Source organism: Protobothrops mucrosquamatus, unplaced genomic scaffold (genome assembly GCF_001527695.2).
Source record: "Protobothrops mucrosquamatus isolate PMUCROS unplaced genomic scaffold, P.Mucros_1.0 scaffold_234, whole genome shotgun sequence".
Classification (NCBI taxonomy): Eukaryota; Metazoa; Chordata; class Lepidosauria; order Squamata; family Viperidae; genus Protobothrops; species Protobothrops mucrosquamatus.
The window spans coordinates 324,900-341,042 of record NW_015386310.1 but is presented as its reverse complement, the minus strand read 5'-3'; the positions used below and the strand labels follow the sequence as shown (position 1 = coordinate 341,042).

General features: G+C 40.5%; 1 protein-coding gene across 1 annotated transcript; it reads right to left on the bottom strand.

Moving 5' to 3' along the window:
- Positions 1-4,558: 4,558 nt before the first annotated feature.
- Positions 4,559-12,729, bottom strand: LOC107300088 (lysozyme C). The gene is made up of 4 exons (XM_029286927.1): positions 12,588-12,729; positions 7,857-8,015; positions 5,389-5,467; positions 4,559-4,625 (listed from the first exon to the last, which is right to left on the bottom strand). The coding sequence occupies exons 1-4, from the start codon at positions 12,727-12,729 to the stop codon at positions 4,559-4,561; spliced, it is 447 nt and encodes a 148-aa protein (XP_029142760.1).
- Positions 12,730-16,143: the final 3,414 nt, after the last annotated feature.

Below are 16,143 nucleotides of genomic sequence, written 5' to 3'. Positions count from 1 at the left end.
GACTTTTTTGAGAATAATATTTGCCCCCAAATTAGAAGCACCAGCCACAAGAATACAAGGCAAAGTGATCAGAAGACACAGCAAAGCAAAAAAAAAAAAAAAAAAACAAGAGCTTTAGATGTAGGAAATTATTTAATATGTAATTAGTTTTAAAGGTTGGGAGTCAAGTGAAATAATTTCCAGTTTCTATAGCCACTGAAGCTGCTTATCTGGTGAATTCCCTCATCCCAGCAAAAATATCCTGTAAAATGCTCTAGGAGAGAAACGGAGCCCAGAATTGGTAGTATGATGTTGATGTTTGAACCATCAGTGTGAAGTTGCCCCCTACAACCAGTGATATTAAGAGCATCTGTTATGAACTATTAAGGCATATCAAATGGATATATTCCCCCCCCACACTCCTTTATTAGCCTCTTTCCTTTCAAAGAGGCAACACATGATACTGCAACTCAGGTACTTGGGGGTCTCATCCAGTCCCCCCCAATCAACCCAACAAGCTCACCATCTGTAAGAAGAGAGGTCAATAGGTGGCATTGAAATTGGAGGGACCACAGCCACCCTTGCTTTGTCATAGAAGCTGTAGCTGCCCTGGGATATCAGCCCTCTTCTCCTCTTGAGAACATCTGGGAAATTCTAGAACTGCAGCAATTGTTTGGGAGTTCATTTCATCCAAGGCCATGCGCTGCTGCAGGCGTTGATATAAACCAGGCTGCTTGCTCTCTGCAGGCTGCAAAGGGAGCAGGTAAAATTCTGCAGGGCACAACCTGGTGCTGCTAAATATTTTGCAAAAAAAAAATGCTCCCTTAGGAATGCACAATGGTGAAAGAATAAGGAAACCCCCACAGTGAGAGAATGGATGGTGAAAATGTCAGCAATCACAGAAATGGTCAGAGAGAAAAAAAAACCCAAATACTTTTGTGAACCTTATGTGGACATTTTGCTAAAAGAAAAAAGAAACAAGAATGTATAGATTTGAAGATTAAGAAAGACAGGAATCAAATGAAGGATTGAAGGGATTTGTATAACATCTAAGAGGGAGGAGGGACAATAAGATTATAATCATCTGTTCTGCTTGGACCACTCTTACTATGGTACCTGATTGGTGGATTCCCCCATTATTTTACTCCTTCCACTCATGCCATTCACTTTCTGTAGATGGATCTAAGAGCACACATAGTTTTCCCTGAGTATTGCATGACTCCCTTCATTGACAAAACCATCTTCTTGTTCCACCTTCTTTTCAGTTTCTGATGTTGCTTCGCCGATAAATAGGAGAGAAATTGGTATGGTAGGAGAGAAATGAATCCATCTACCGCTTTCTCAGTATCATTTTACTGCAAAGTCAATTCCCAAAAACTGAGACAGCAAAGGAGATTCTCAATGTCTGGGACTTTTGACAAGTATTCTGTCACTTTATTGAATTGGGGGGAAAGTGGGGGGATAAAGAAGCTGAGCATAGTCAAAAGCTGGCAATGCAGCAGTAGCTACATAATAGACTTTCAGAACATACTAATGGCAACAAAGGGGAGGAAATCCTCCAAAGATGGTGAAAAAATAATTTCTACCTTTTGTAAGCAAGCTCCCTAAACATTTCTTAAAACAGACAAGGAATTATGGCAGGTTTTCAAAGGCTGCATCTCTTGGAAGACCAAGGCAGGAAGATTTTCCAAATACAGACAGTCCCAGGTTTTGGATGAGTAACTGCCCCTTCCATTGATCATAGGATGCCATAACACTGTTACAGTGAAGAGGGGGAGACATGGAGTTATGAACAATTGTGATAGATTTTTGCATCAGTAGTATTATAGATGTATTGTTTCAAGGTAGGAAACGCTGCTACACCAATTGCTGGCTATTATTTGCGTTTGTGTTTCAAGGGTTATCTACTGAAGAGAATTCTTGGCCCAGGCTGCCTCCCATCTCCCAGCATCCCACTGCAGCTATCATACAGAATTGTGGGCATTTCAGGAGTTAAAGGTTGGAATTGGGTGTGGGGGTGGCACCATGGTGTAGTGAGAAACATAAGGAAATGCTATTAGTATATACTTTTTTATATGCGGTATTTCTGCTCAGCTTCTGGTCAGAAAAGGCAAGCTTTCATTGCTTAATGGTTCTTTTTGAACTATAAATTCACAAAGATACAAATATGCTTCTTGCCTTATTATTCTGTCTGACCTGAGCTTTCTTATTTCTATCACAAACTGGGCTGAAGCTTATTTTTGTCTTTGAAATGGAAGCATAATCTAGGTGTCATTTCTTAGCTCTCAGCACCATCTTGTGGTCTGCCTAGAACATTGCATGTATTTTCATAAGTTTCTTTTGTGTGTACAGTACATTCAAAAGGTATTCAGCCCCCCCTTCACTTTTGTCAATTTTGTTATGTTGCAGCCTGATACTACAGTTGTTGAAATTCATTTTTTTCTCATTAATCTACACTCAGTACCCGATAATGACAAAGTGAAAACAGAATTTTAGAAATATCTGTAAATTTATTAAAAAGAAAAAACAGAAATACCACATTGGTGTAAGTATTCAGACCCTTCAGTCAGTGCTTTGTTGAAGCACCTTTGGCAGCAATTACAGCCTCGGGTCTTTTTGGGTATGATGCAACAAGCTTTGCACACCTGGATTGGGGGATTTTCTGCCATTCTTCCTTGCAAATCTTCTCAAGCTCAGTCAGGTTGGATGGCGATCATCAGTGGACAGCCATTTTCAAGTCCCTCCAGAGATGTTCAATAGGGTTCAAGTCAGGGCTCTGGCTGGGCCACTCTAGGACAGTCACAAAGTTGTCCCTAAGCCACTCCTGGGTTGTCTTGGCTGTGTGCTTGGGATCATTGTCATGTTGAAAAATGAACCTTTGGCCCAGTCTGGGGTCCTGAGTGCTGTGGAACAGGTTTTCATTGAAGATATCCCTTTACTTTGCTCCATTCAGCTTTCCCTCAACCTTGACCACTCTCCCAGTCCCTGCTGCTGAAAAACACCCCCACAGCATGATGTTGCCACCATGTTTCACTGTTCGGATGGTATTGGGCAGGTGATGAGCAGTGCCTGGTTTCCTCCAGACATAACGTTTAGAATTGAGGCCAAATAGTTCAATCTTGGTTTCATCAGACCAGAGAATCTTGTTCCTCATAGTCTGAGAGTCCTTCAGGTGCTTTTTTGCAAACTCCAAGTGTGCTTTCATGTGTCTTGCACTGAGGAGAGGCTTCTGTCTAGCCACTCTGCCATACAGCCCAAATTGATGGAGGCTGCAGTGATGCTGTCCTTCTGGAACTCTGTCCCATCTCCACACAGGATCTCTGGAGCTCAGTCAGAGTGACCATCGGGTTCTTGGTCACCTCTCTTACTAAGGCCCTTCTTTCCCAATTGCTCAGTTTGACTGGGCAACCAGCTCTTGGAAGAGTCCTGATTGTGCCAAACGTCTTCCATTTGAGAATTATGGAGGCCATTGTGCTTTGGAGAACCTTCTGTGCAGTAGAAATTTTATTGTAGTCTTCCCCAGATCTCTGCCTTGCAATAATCCTGTCTCTGAGCTCTGCAGGCAGTTCTTTTGTCCTCATGGCTTTTGCTTTGTTACAGTATGCATTGTCAACTGCGAGGCCTTCTAGAGAGGTATGTGCCTTTCCAAATCATGTCCAAGCAATTTAATTTACCACAGATGGACTCCAATCAAGATGTAGAAACATGTCAGCAACGATCAAGAGAAATGGGAGGCACCAGAACTAAATTTCAAGTGTTGTTGCAAAGGGTCTGAATACTTATGCCAATGTGATAGTTCACTTTTTCTTTTTAATAAATGTACAGACATTTCTAAGATTTTGTTTTCACTTTGTCATTATGGGGTACTGATTGTAGATTAATGAGAAAAAAATGAATTTCAACAACTGTAGAATCAGGCTGGAGCATAACAAAATTGACAGAAGTGAAGGAGGTCTGAATGCTTTCTCAATGCACTGTATATCCTACACAATCTTTTTGAAACAAAATTTTATTTTGTTGATCTCTTATGAGATTAATCTATCTCTCAAATAATAGGGAGAGATGAAATCCTAGTTTCATGCATCTATGCTACAAGATAAGGAGGTTGCATGATATGAATTCTTTCTCTTTTTCTCCATTTTAACCTTTTTATTACTACAAAAGGTAGCATTGGTAGTGAGAACCTTATGTTTCTCACATACTGGGATTAGGGGAAGGGTGCCAGATGAGGTGCCACTGGAAAACAGGTAGTGGTAGCAACTCTGTCACTAATCCAAAGTTGGGATACAGATCTTGATGTTCCAGAAAGTTTTGGGGAGAGAAAGTTAAAAAGTATGGCATCCTAAGTTTTGATCCAATACTTCACCTCCACCACCACCATTATCACCACCACCACCACCACCACCTTTGCCAAAGCCACCCTTGGTCAAACAAACCCATGAAACTTATTATCTCAAAAAGAATCTTTATTCTGTAAAATGCCTTTGATCAGATTGTACTCTGTGATCACAACTGAAGAGCACAAGCAGATAAAGAAGCTGATTAGCAGATGATAAATTCTGTTGGTGGTACAATCAATTCACAGTTTACAGGTAGCTGTCCAGTAATGCAGGTTTTTTCCATGGCAATGATTTCGCCAGCCATCCCTAGAGGACAAAATTAAGAAAAGAGAAAAGAAAATACAGCTATGTGGAAATAAAAAAAAAATAAGGCAGTGAGATGATAAGAGAAGTAGACAGTTGTAAAGTGGCCTGTGCACTTTCTTCCATATTGCATAAACTTAAGAGTGCTCCTCACCCATCTCTGGGTCAACAGAGAACTATTCCAGCATGAAATATGTTGTCCCCATTATGAATCCCTCTCCTGGTTGTGTTTCAAACCAATGTTTGCCCCTGACTTTCCTTTGAAAGAAACCCCACCCTCTCTCCCCTCTTCCTCTCCCTCTTCCTCTCCTCTCTCCCTCTCTTCCCACCTCCCTCTTCCCCCCTCTGTCCCTCTTCCCCTCTCTCTCTCTTCCTCTCTCCCTCTTCCCCTCTCCCTCTCTCTCTCTTCCCCTCTCTCCCTCTTTCCCTTTTCCTCTCTCCCTCTCTCTCTCCCTCTTCCTCTTCCCCTCTCTCTCTTCCCCTCCCTCTCCCTCCCCATTTTCTCCCCCTCTCCCTCCCCTCTCTCTGTGCCTCTCCCTCTCCCTCCCTCCCCCCTCCCTCTCTCTCTCCCTCTCTCTTTGTCATAGTCTGAGGACAAGAGGAAGACATTATGATGAGGACTCAGCAGAAAAAGATATTGGAGGGCCATTATTTGAGCCAGAATTGGGTGCAAATAGGGAAAAGCTCAAGTTGTATTTGATGTGTGACTGGAGGGCTGGGTGAAGGAGAAAATCAATGCTGATGAAAGATAAATTTAATCCCTTACCAGGCTTCCAAACCTTCTGGACCTGCTACAGCTCTCTTGACACAAATTATATCATCGATGATTTCATCAGTCACCAAATCTAGTGAGCAAACGGGAAATAATTGTGGCATGGAATAGAATGGGAGACATTCGAACAAAACAGCCAACAGACCTAACAACTCAACCTGACAATTTTCCATATTGATCTAGTCAATCTTTGCTTTTTAGGAGGTTAAAATCCAAACCTTCTCCACTAAGGGAGATGTCCTTAAACTGGAGATGCCCACGACGGAAGGTGGAACTTTCAGCATAGCAATACAAAATTAAAATGCACACCTTCTTTAATTGGATGACAATTACAATAGAAATGCAACATTCGGGTCAGGACAAGTGAAACATCCTGTTCCCTAAAATAGCTTCTTAGGAACTTGAGAAATAATAAACCTTGAAGCTCAGCCATATATACTTAGATGGGTAAGGGACATTGACAAGGCTGGAAAAAAGATCTGCTTTCAGATTTGGAAGTTTCTCTTACTTTAACTTACAGTGAAGATGGTGTTACTACTCATGGCTGATGCTTCCTGTCTGGACTATCTCAAAAGGCTGACATCAATCTTGCAAGTCTCAAAGTACATCTCTTTTGTTTAAACAAAAAACATGCATGAAGTTTCTTCCTGCCTCACCCTCTGTCTCGGCTGATGGAGAATGGCCATGATTGGCAATGCTAGTGGGTAACCTGTGGGACAGGCAAAATGGTACAACTTTCTCCCCCTTAAAAAGGAAGAATATGGTCACATTAACCCCTTGCAGTTGGAAACCCGAAGTGGATTCATAAATGACAGAACCAATAGCACCCAGCTGGCAAAACATGAATCTCTTTCCCAGTTTAAATGGATTTTTCGATAGCACAGGACTGCAGCCCTAGTGCTATTTCTAAAATATAGATTTAGCACTAAAAAAAACCCTAGCACTCTAAAAAGTGCGCTAAATCCATGAATGTAGGATATTTGATTTGTGTACATAAGGAATCTAAGCAATTGCATGTCTGTCGTTGATTTGTTCATCCTGTTTATAGGCTCACTACTTCCACCTAGGAATGGAGGAGAAATTAGTTGATTTTGAGATTTGAAGGCATGTTTTTCCAGTTTTATGACTTCCAACTATTATACAATTTACATGTTCATTTGCATATTTCTAAAATTTATAATCCAGGTTGTGTGTGTGGGGGTGTGTGGGGGTGTGAACAAAGATATTTTATACTGAAAATTCTACAAAATACATAGGCTGAAAGTAATGTGCATGGGAAATAACATGCAACATTTGTGAAAAGCAAAAATGTTCAATGAATAGCTGTGGAGTGCCTTGGTGCTCTCTGAGCTTGGTTGTTTGCTTATAGACATTTTATTATCTGACTAGACAACATCATTAATGTTAGTGAATGTGGAGTTAGTTCTCTGTTTATACACAGTAGCTTGACCTGCCAGTGTTATTGGCTACTAGAGAGAATGTGTTCTGATCTGTTTGTCTCTTAGCTTTTTTTACTGGAGCCATGGTGAACTACTGGTTAGAATGCAGTATAGCAGACTAACTCTGCCCACAGCCAGGAGTTCGATCCTGACTGGCTCAAGGTTGACTCAAGCCTTCCAGCCTTCTGAGGTCACTAAAATGAGGACCCAGATTGTTGGGGGGCAATATGTTGACATTGTACACCATTCAGAGAGTGCTGTAAAGCAGTGGTCCCCAACCTTTCCAGTTTTGTGCACCGGCAGCAGCAGGGACGGGAGGAGAAGGGATGGTTTTGTATGCATGTCTGACACTGACAAAAATGGAGCTTGCGCGGCCTGGTTCCCAACTGGCTGCAGTCTGTTATTGGGCCATGGAGTGGGGATTGGGGATCCCTCTTGTAAAGCACTATAGAGCGGTATATACTATTGCTATTGTCTTTTTTGAATGATGAATAAATGTGGTTTATCTCTATGTGTCTGTTGATGGCTGATTTATCTGAATGCCAAGCTTTCAGGAAATTGCTAGCATTTTTAGATTTGGCTTGGTGTAGGATGCTCATAGTTTCCCAGCTGAAACTACAATTGAATCTGTCCATGTGTTGTGAAATTAAGGAGTTTTCATCATGTCCTCTGCCTGCTAGTTGATGTTCCTGGATGCTCTCTGCTAATCTTCTGCCTGTCTGTCATACAGTATATAGTGGCTGCTCCAGTCCTTACACTGTATGTTGTAGATGAATCCTGTTTTTTTTTCTTCTCAGGCTACTGGGTCTTTTGTCAGGTACAGTAATTAAACATCTGCAAGAAAACAACCAAACTCAGAGAGCACCAAGGACGGCACAGTTCAATCCTGAGTTACCTATAATTCTCTTTTAATAAAAAAGCTTTGGCACGTTAACAAAAATGAGAAATTAAAAGAAATCCAGACCCAGATCCAACATTCTCTCTGGACTTTAACAGGAATATTTTAGAAAAAAAACCACTTACCACGACAAGATAAGCTGCAGAGGTTCTTCGAAGTGCTGTGGTGATCAGCACACCAGGAGCGACTGTTGATCTGGAAAATGCCATATTCAGAAGTACCATCAGAGTTCTGGGTCACCTTAGCTGTGTTGAAACCACTCGCAAAATATGCCAAGCAGACCCCTGAAGGGAGAAAATGATGTACAGATTCACATCCGTGTGGAAGTTTGGTTCAGAAAAGAAGCAGGTAAGAAATAAGAAATCACGCCAGAAATAAGACCGTTCGTTTTACAGACAGATTATTAGCACTACATGATGAATCCAGTTTGCCTAAGGCAGGGGTAGGCAACCTTGGCTCTTTTATGACTCGTGGACTTCAACTCCCAGAATTCCTGAGCCAGCCACGCTAAGGGGAAAGGGAGAGGTTGCCAAGCTGAGCCATGCTGGCTCAGGAATTCTGGGAGTTGAAGTCCACGAGTCATAAAAGAGCCAAGGTTGCCTACCCCTGGCCTAAGGCTTGAATCGCAATGGCACACTGGGTAGCTGGGGGTATATATGTGAAGATACATGGCCTGCTTGTACGCTTGTAGTAGAATACAGAAATTAGTCCCGGAAGATCAATTTGGAAAGGAACTTAAAGATTAGTGGGATACAGGTGATCCTTGACTTACAACGGTTCTTTTAGCGACCGTTCAGATTTACAACAGCACTGAAAACAGTGTCTTATGACCGTTTTTCTCACGAACGTTGCAGCATCCCCATGATCACATGATCCAAATTCAGATGCTTGGCAAATGACTCGTATTTATGACTGTCGCAGTACCCCGGAGTCGTGTGATCCCCCTTTTGTGACCTTCTGACAAGCAAAGTCAATGGGGAAGCCAGGTGCACTTCACAACTGTCTTAATAACAACTGCACTGATTCACTTAACAACTGTGGAAAAGAAGGTCATAACAATGGGGCAAAACTCCCTTGACAAATGTCTCACTTAGCAAAAGAATTTTTGGGCGCTATTGTGGTCATAAGTCCAGGACTACCTGCATAGTCTTCATTTTCTCAAGTTAAATGCAAAATAATCTCATGCACAGGAAAGAATTTGGTATTCTGCAATAATTATTCATTTTACAAGGTGGGGTTTTTTTTAGTAAATACAAGTAGAATACAAATGCTTAACATGGAATATAGATGAAGCCAATGCTTCTCAAGAGAGGGGAAAAAAACATTATTTGAAAAATAAAACAAGATGTAATTTGCCTACAAGAGACACACATTAGAAAAAAAGAAATAAAATATTTGATTTATAAATATTTGGGTGAAGAATTTATCTCAGCAACAGCTAAAAAAAGAAATGGAGTTGTCTTGTGTATAAAGACCCAACTAAAATCAAAACTTGCATTGACTGTTATCCAGGGAAGATTTTTTGGGTCGTAAGCTAATTTGCATGATACTAAGACTTTGATACTGGGAATCTATGTTCTAAATGAGAATAAATCACTGTTCTATAAAGCAGGGGTCCCCAACCCCCGGTCTGTGGACCGGTACGGGCTGCGGCATGCCAGCAACCGGTCCACACAAACAAGCAAAGCTCCATCCATGGGATGTAGACAGCACACAAAACCACGCACTTTCCGGTCCATGGAAAAACCTCTCTCCACGGAACCGGTCCCTGGTGCCCAAAAAGATGGGGACCTCTACTATAAAGAACCTATGGAGAGATCAATAGGTTTCTCTTATGAAAATTGGTGTTTAATGGGGGATTGGAATGGAGAGATTTCCCCACAGCTTGATGGAATGTCTGAAAAAAAAATTAAAATCACCAAAGCAAATAACAATTTTTTTTATTTGATGGACAGTTTAGGGCTGGTTGATATATGGATCCCCAAAAATGGTAATTTGGGATAGTACACCTAAATTTCTGAAAGACATAGATCCTTTTCGAGAATAGACATGATTTGAACTTCAAAGAATTTGGCTACTAAGATTTCTGAAATAGAGATATTACCAAAGGCTTTTTCAGATCATAATCCTACGAGTTTGATTTATGAAAGGAAATCCAATTATTTAGATGGAGACTTAGTGAAATGTTACAGAAAGAAGCAATAGTGGAGGATTGTAAAAAGAAATTAAAATCAAAAGTTATTTCATACAATATAATTGTGACACAAAAAGAAGAGGCAAACAGGAAAGACAAGCTGTTTTGGAAGAGATAAAAAGAAAATAAGAATTAAAGAAATTTCCAGAGAAGTATTTCTCATCAAATTAATTTTTTACAACTATAATTATGCTAACAGTAAAAGAAATTAAAATAAAAATGAACTAAAATTTTTGAGTTTACAACAATCTAATGAAAAATAAGCCGTGTTGATTTTCTTAGATGCAGAGAAGGGCTTTGATAATTTGAAATGATTGGTTCTTGCTCAAAAATTTGGAAGATATGAACTTTGAAGATAACTTTATAAAATGGCTAAGATCAAATTTTAATTCACAGAAGGAGCAAATAATTGCTAATGGAGATCTAACAAAACAGAGATAATGGAACAAGATAGGTATTACCCACTGTCTTTTCTCTTGTTTTATTTAGGTTCTTAAAATACTGAATAGAGATTTAAGACAAGAGGAGAGAATTGTGGGAATAAAAATTCTTTAAAATTCTTTAAAAAGAAACTTAGAAGTTCAGGGCTTTTGCAGTTGACTTTGATGTTGGTTTGGAAGATCCTTTAAAAATATTAATGGGAAAACTAAAATAATTTGGTACATTAGCAGGTTTCAAGGTCAACAACAGAAGACAAAGATATTAACAAAAAACCATGAATGTAGAAGATCAAATAAAACTGATGAATAAAACAGGTTTTAATATTGAGAAGAAAATAAAATAGCTGGGTATCAATTTGACAAATATGAACTGTATATTATTTCAAAATAACTATGTTAAGACATGGAATGAAAAATTTGCAGAGAGAGATCCTGCGTAAGACACTAAACTAGTGGAAAATAGAGGGTTGGATGGCAGGGTGTTGAATATTTGCAGATACTCAAACATTTATACTCATAAATGTTTGGAGCCTTAAGCATTATGTTGCTCAGACATGTTTTATTGTTTGTCTTGTGTTCTTTGAATAGTAAAAGCATGTTCTCCATCTTTTCTCCAGCAGGATTTCAAGAGCTGTGGTGGCGTAGTGGTTAAAATGCAGTGGTTAGAATGCCCACTGCCAGGAGTTCGATCCTGACCAGCTCAAGGTTGACTCAGCCTTCCATCCTTCCGAGGTCAATAAAATGAGGACCCAGATTGTTGGGGGCAATATGCTGATTTTGTAAAGAGCTGTAAAGCTATTGTTATTTCTAATCCACATATCTATGTAATCCAGGCCAACAAAGAGGCTGGATGCATCACAGTGCTACAAATGTTATTAGCATTCTTCAATCTGTTGCATCTAAGTTAAAGACTGTCCTAGGTCTGAGGATCCTTTACCAGCTTCAGCATAACATAATACATCCAACTTTGTCACTAATGTCAGACAGGTCATGTTCCTTTTCATTTTGGGTAAGCGGGTTGGACAAGATGGCTATTTCGACCCGTAGTTCCATTAGTGGCTATTGCAAGTATGGAAGTCAAGTCTATATACTATATCTATAAAAATAAACAACTGATCATAAATTATACAAAAACAAAAAAGTTTTCCAATAGCAGCTGCATGCACAAATGAACAGTTAATAGATATATAAACAAAGAGGTAAATCAGTATAAGTATATAGAGGTTATTTTTAAAACAATAAGGAATTTTATTATTTATTTATGTGTTAGATTTATTTGCTGCCTATCTCACTGTGGGGCTACTCTAATTAAAAGGCTCAAATTAATTATGCTGCCTCAAAGGCATACAACAGGGCCACAGCCAGCCCAAAATTTTATAGAATACAAGGAGGGAAATTTGGTCTGGCAACAATTAAATTATCTCAAGCCAAACCAATAGCACAAAGGATGTATGGAATATAATTGGATCTACCTTCACATCCTACAATCTGTGAATGGGTCCAATCAGCTTTCCTTAGGACATAATAGGTGTTAGCATAGCTAATGTAATCTTGAGGCTAGAAAGAGGCTTGCCAAGTGTTCAGGGCTGGTCCAGAACACTAACAATTTGATTCATAGTTACATCAAATCCCAGGATATTATTTCCACTGTTGCTAAAATATCAAGACTACTGGCAATTAGTTTGCGGGGGGGCGGGGGGGGGGAGAGGCATATTACCTATAGTTTCTCACCTAAATATCTAAGCCAGCTGGGTTATCCATGTGAATAGTTTAAGAAGGGATAGCTGATGTGGAACACCCTAAAGTGTTGATCCTCCATACTTCCACTGCTCATTGGCAAAAGGTACTAAAGGTGCCCCAACCAATTATTTACAACATTCTATTTTTTATGGGGAAAAAATTAAATTTATTGTTAAACCTCTATCACCCATCTCGCCGAGGCAGCTCTATATAAATAAGCCTTGCACTAGCTGACTCCTGCACAGTGTGGCCGCATGAAAAAGTTCCAGAATCAAACACAGCACCTGAACAGCACTGGAAGAATGCAGGATTCAGAGCCATTTATATTCCTGCCTCAGGTTTTCTACAGTCTGTTTTAAAATATGTGCTATGAGCACGTTCAGCAAAACCAATGTGTTCTTTCTTTCTTTCTTTTTTGCCACCCTTTCAGATAGAAAGCTGTAATCATTATTTTAAAAAAGAACAGTCAGGAGGCTACTCACAGTTATCCAAACTGTAGCCCTCATGCCCATCCAATCCCCAGCGTCGCAATATTGCTGCCAGATCACAGCGATTGAAGATCTTGCCATAGACTTTCACCATGAGGCAGGTCAACAGAGCTAACCACAGGCAGAGACCTTTCATTGCTCCTCAACAATGTGCTTCTGTTATCTCTGGTACCCTGAAAATGGGAGGGGTTCCCCCCCCAGGCTGGCAGATCTACAAAGAAAAGAGAAACATCTAGAGGCAAACTGTTGATGAGAAGGTTGCACTTTGATAGGGAGAGTTGTTTTTGTACATCAGGAAGCAAGAGTGCAGTGCAGAGGCACACAAAATGGAAGTGCAGATGGCATTGCCAAATGTCCAGAGCTGACTTGTGCATTGTGGAAAGAGTGGTCAGCTCATGAAATACTTCAAAGTAATTATTTAAGAGACACATATATAGAGAAGAGGCTCAAGTCTTGCTTGGTTTATGTATTTTTAAAAAAAAACTTATTAACAGCACTCAACCTTGCTCACCTCCTGTCTTTTGCAACCAGAATAGTTTCTAGGTTGATTTACTCAGAATGTTTTGAATAAGAAAACTCATCAAAGTTTTCAGAAGCCTGGGAAAGAGTATGCATGTGGGACAGGCTACAGAAGTGTTTCAGAAACCACTGGGGGAAAGCAAGGAAGAAGCTGTAGTCGGAGACAGAACTACTAATGCTGTTTAACATCTACCTGAGGCCACTGAACATTAGATGAGGTTATCCAACAGTTTAGGATGAGGTATCAACAGTATGCTGATGACACCTAGCTTTTCATCTATACCCCAGGCTGCCAGAGTGATGTCATGGACATCCTGTCCCAATGTCTGGAGACTGCAGGGGCCCAAATAGGATGCAGCAGGCTTCAGCTCAACCTAAGCAAGACTGGCTCATGAGTGTTTGGACCTTCCAATGCTGAGGAGTTTCCATCTTTAGTTTTGGATGGGGCAGCGCTGTCTCAGACAGACCCAATGTGCAAATTGGGGGTCCACTTGGGACTCACAGCTTATAGTGGAAGAACAGATGGCAGCTGTACTTATGCACACCTTTTGATTGTGCACCAATTGTACCCATTCCTGGATTGGGAAGCCCTGCTCATTGTCAGTCATGCCCTCATGCCCTCCCATCTGGACTACTGCAATATACTCTACACAGGACAGCCCTTGAAGAACATTTGGAAGCTTCAATTGGTGCAGAATGCAGCTGCATGGGTAGCAAATGGTGTCAGTTACTTGGCAGACTGTAACATCACCGCTATGTGCACTGCATTACTTGCGCTTCTGGGTACAACTCATTATCATTTTTAAAGTCCTTCAAAGCTTGGGACTGGGTTATCTGGAGATCATCTTCTCCCAGTTATTTCTACCCATTCAGTCTGATCAGGCAATATGCTCTGGGTCCTGTCAGTCAAGGAATGCCTGGTGGCAGGAAGCAGGAGATGCACCTTCTCTGTCTTAGCAACTGCCCTCTGGAAACTTCTCCCTCCAGAGATTAGGTTGGCCCCAATCCTACTGGTCTTTTGTAAGGTCCTCAAGACCTGATTATTTGCCCAGAATTGGAGCTAAGCTGGATCCGGGCTAGGCTGGATTTGAACTTATGATCATGTGATTTGCTTAATGACCATGGTGATTGACTTAATGACCATCATAAAAATAAGTCTGAATGTGTGGGGATTCGACTTATGACCGCAACCAAAATTCCAGGCTCAACTGTGGTTATAAGTCAAGAACTACTTGTATTGAAAGCCATTTCTTGATATCTTATTTCTTTCTTTTCTATTTTCCTTTAGCTTTTTTCCCCTTGCACTTTTTCCTTTCTCTTTGCATTTTTTCTGTTTTTTTCTTCCTTATTTTATGTTACTTTGCATTAATTTTTATCTTTATTTTTTAAATTTTTAATAAAAAATATTTTAAAATGATGTTCGGGGATTTGGAGGCTAAATCCTACAAACAGTAATTGAAGAACTTGGTATGTTTAGCTTAAAGAAGAGAAGGCTAAGGGGAGACATGATAGCAGTTTTCTGATACATGAAGGGATGTCCCAGGAAAAAGAGAATACATTTATTCCCCCTAGCAACTGATAGCAAGAGAAGAAGCAATGTGTGGAAGATTTACAGTGGAGATCCAAACTTGAACTAATAGACTGACATAAGGCTCTGTAGTGCATAGGGCTCCCGTGAATCCATGTTCTGTTAAGCCTGACCTAATCAGCAGTGTTCTCAGTTACAGTCACTCAACAAAGGATTGCAGGGAACAACTCTCAGTACAAGGCTAAGAGAAACAGACTCATGTACTTCAAGATCTGAGTAGGAGACTTTTCAGATTCAAATGCTGGCCTATCCTAGCCCCTTTCAGATATACCTTAAATGTGCACAAATGTATACATTGGTTTACTTGGGTATGTATTAGATGACTATGTTATGGGCTACTGAGCACGCTCCTGGTGAGTGTCCCAGTCAGTTCCATAGAGAAATAAGGTAGAAACAACATACAGTATTACATGATAACAGTAAGGCAGAAACTCAGGATAAATAAACTGCCCTCTGCCTATGATGTGGAAAATACAATTATATACAGGTAACATATGTCCCATCAGCACTCAATGATCGATACCTACAAAGATCATGGGTACAAATAAATGAACAATAATTTCAGTTCGTTTTGGTGCGGATGGCTGTATAATCACTCGCTGTACAGTCTCTGTGAATGTGCATTCAGAAGTATGCCAGCCTATGCCCTTCCAGGTGTTGTGGGCCCCATCTGCCCTCAACTCTGACAAACAGTGAGAGATACTGTTTTTCCAAACTTAATTGACTATACAGGTACTTCTCACACTCAGAGATAGAAAGAGCTGCTCAGCAGAAGTGATCTAAGCAGATCTACAGGAGGCAATTTATATTTCAACTTAAGTCCTCTGGCTTGTGATGCAGGGCAACCAGCCAATAGTTATCACCCTCTGAGGAGGAAGAAGAGTTGAGGAAGGCTTATTTTATCAGTGGCCCATCTCTTACCTCAGTCCCAAAGTTCAAAATGATTTGACTGCATGTCAAGTTAGCATAGCAGCCAGGTAAAACGAAAGAAAGAAGCATTCAGAGTATTATCCTTTATGGGTGCCAAGTCAAGAGCTCCAGAAGATTCCAAGTGACAGCTGACAAAGTGAGGCTCCAACTTTCCAATTTTTTGCCTGATAGCAGGTCGAACTTCTCCAGGCCACAACAAAGTTCTTAATTGGCCCAGCAAGACACACTTGCCAACGTACCCCATGAAGAGATGGCAGTTCACCTGACTTCTAGAACCTCAGCTCTGAGGTCATCCTTTGATGTCACAGCCTGTATCTGCTCTCAGTCTCAAGCCCAACCTTTTGGAATGAGAAATTCTCATCTGTCATATTCATGCAATGGCAGCCATTCCTGATTTTATCTCTCCTCTGAAAATCCATCTCCTTAACTTTACTGTATGAAGCCAGCCCTGAGCTATTTGATTGGTTGATTGCTTAGTTGACTGATTGGATTGTCTGATTGATTAATTGATTG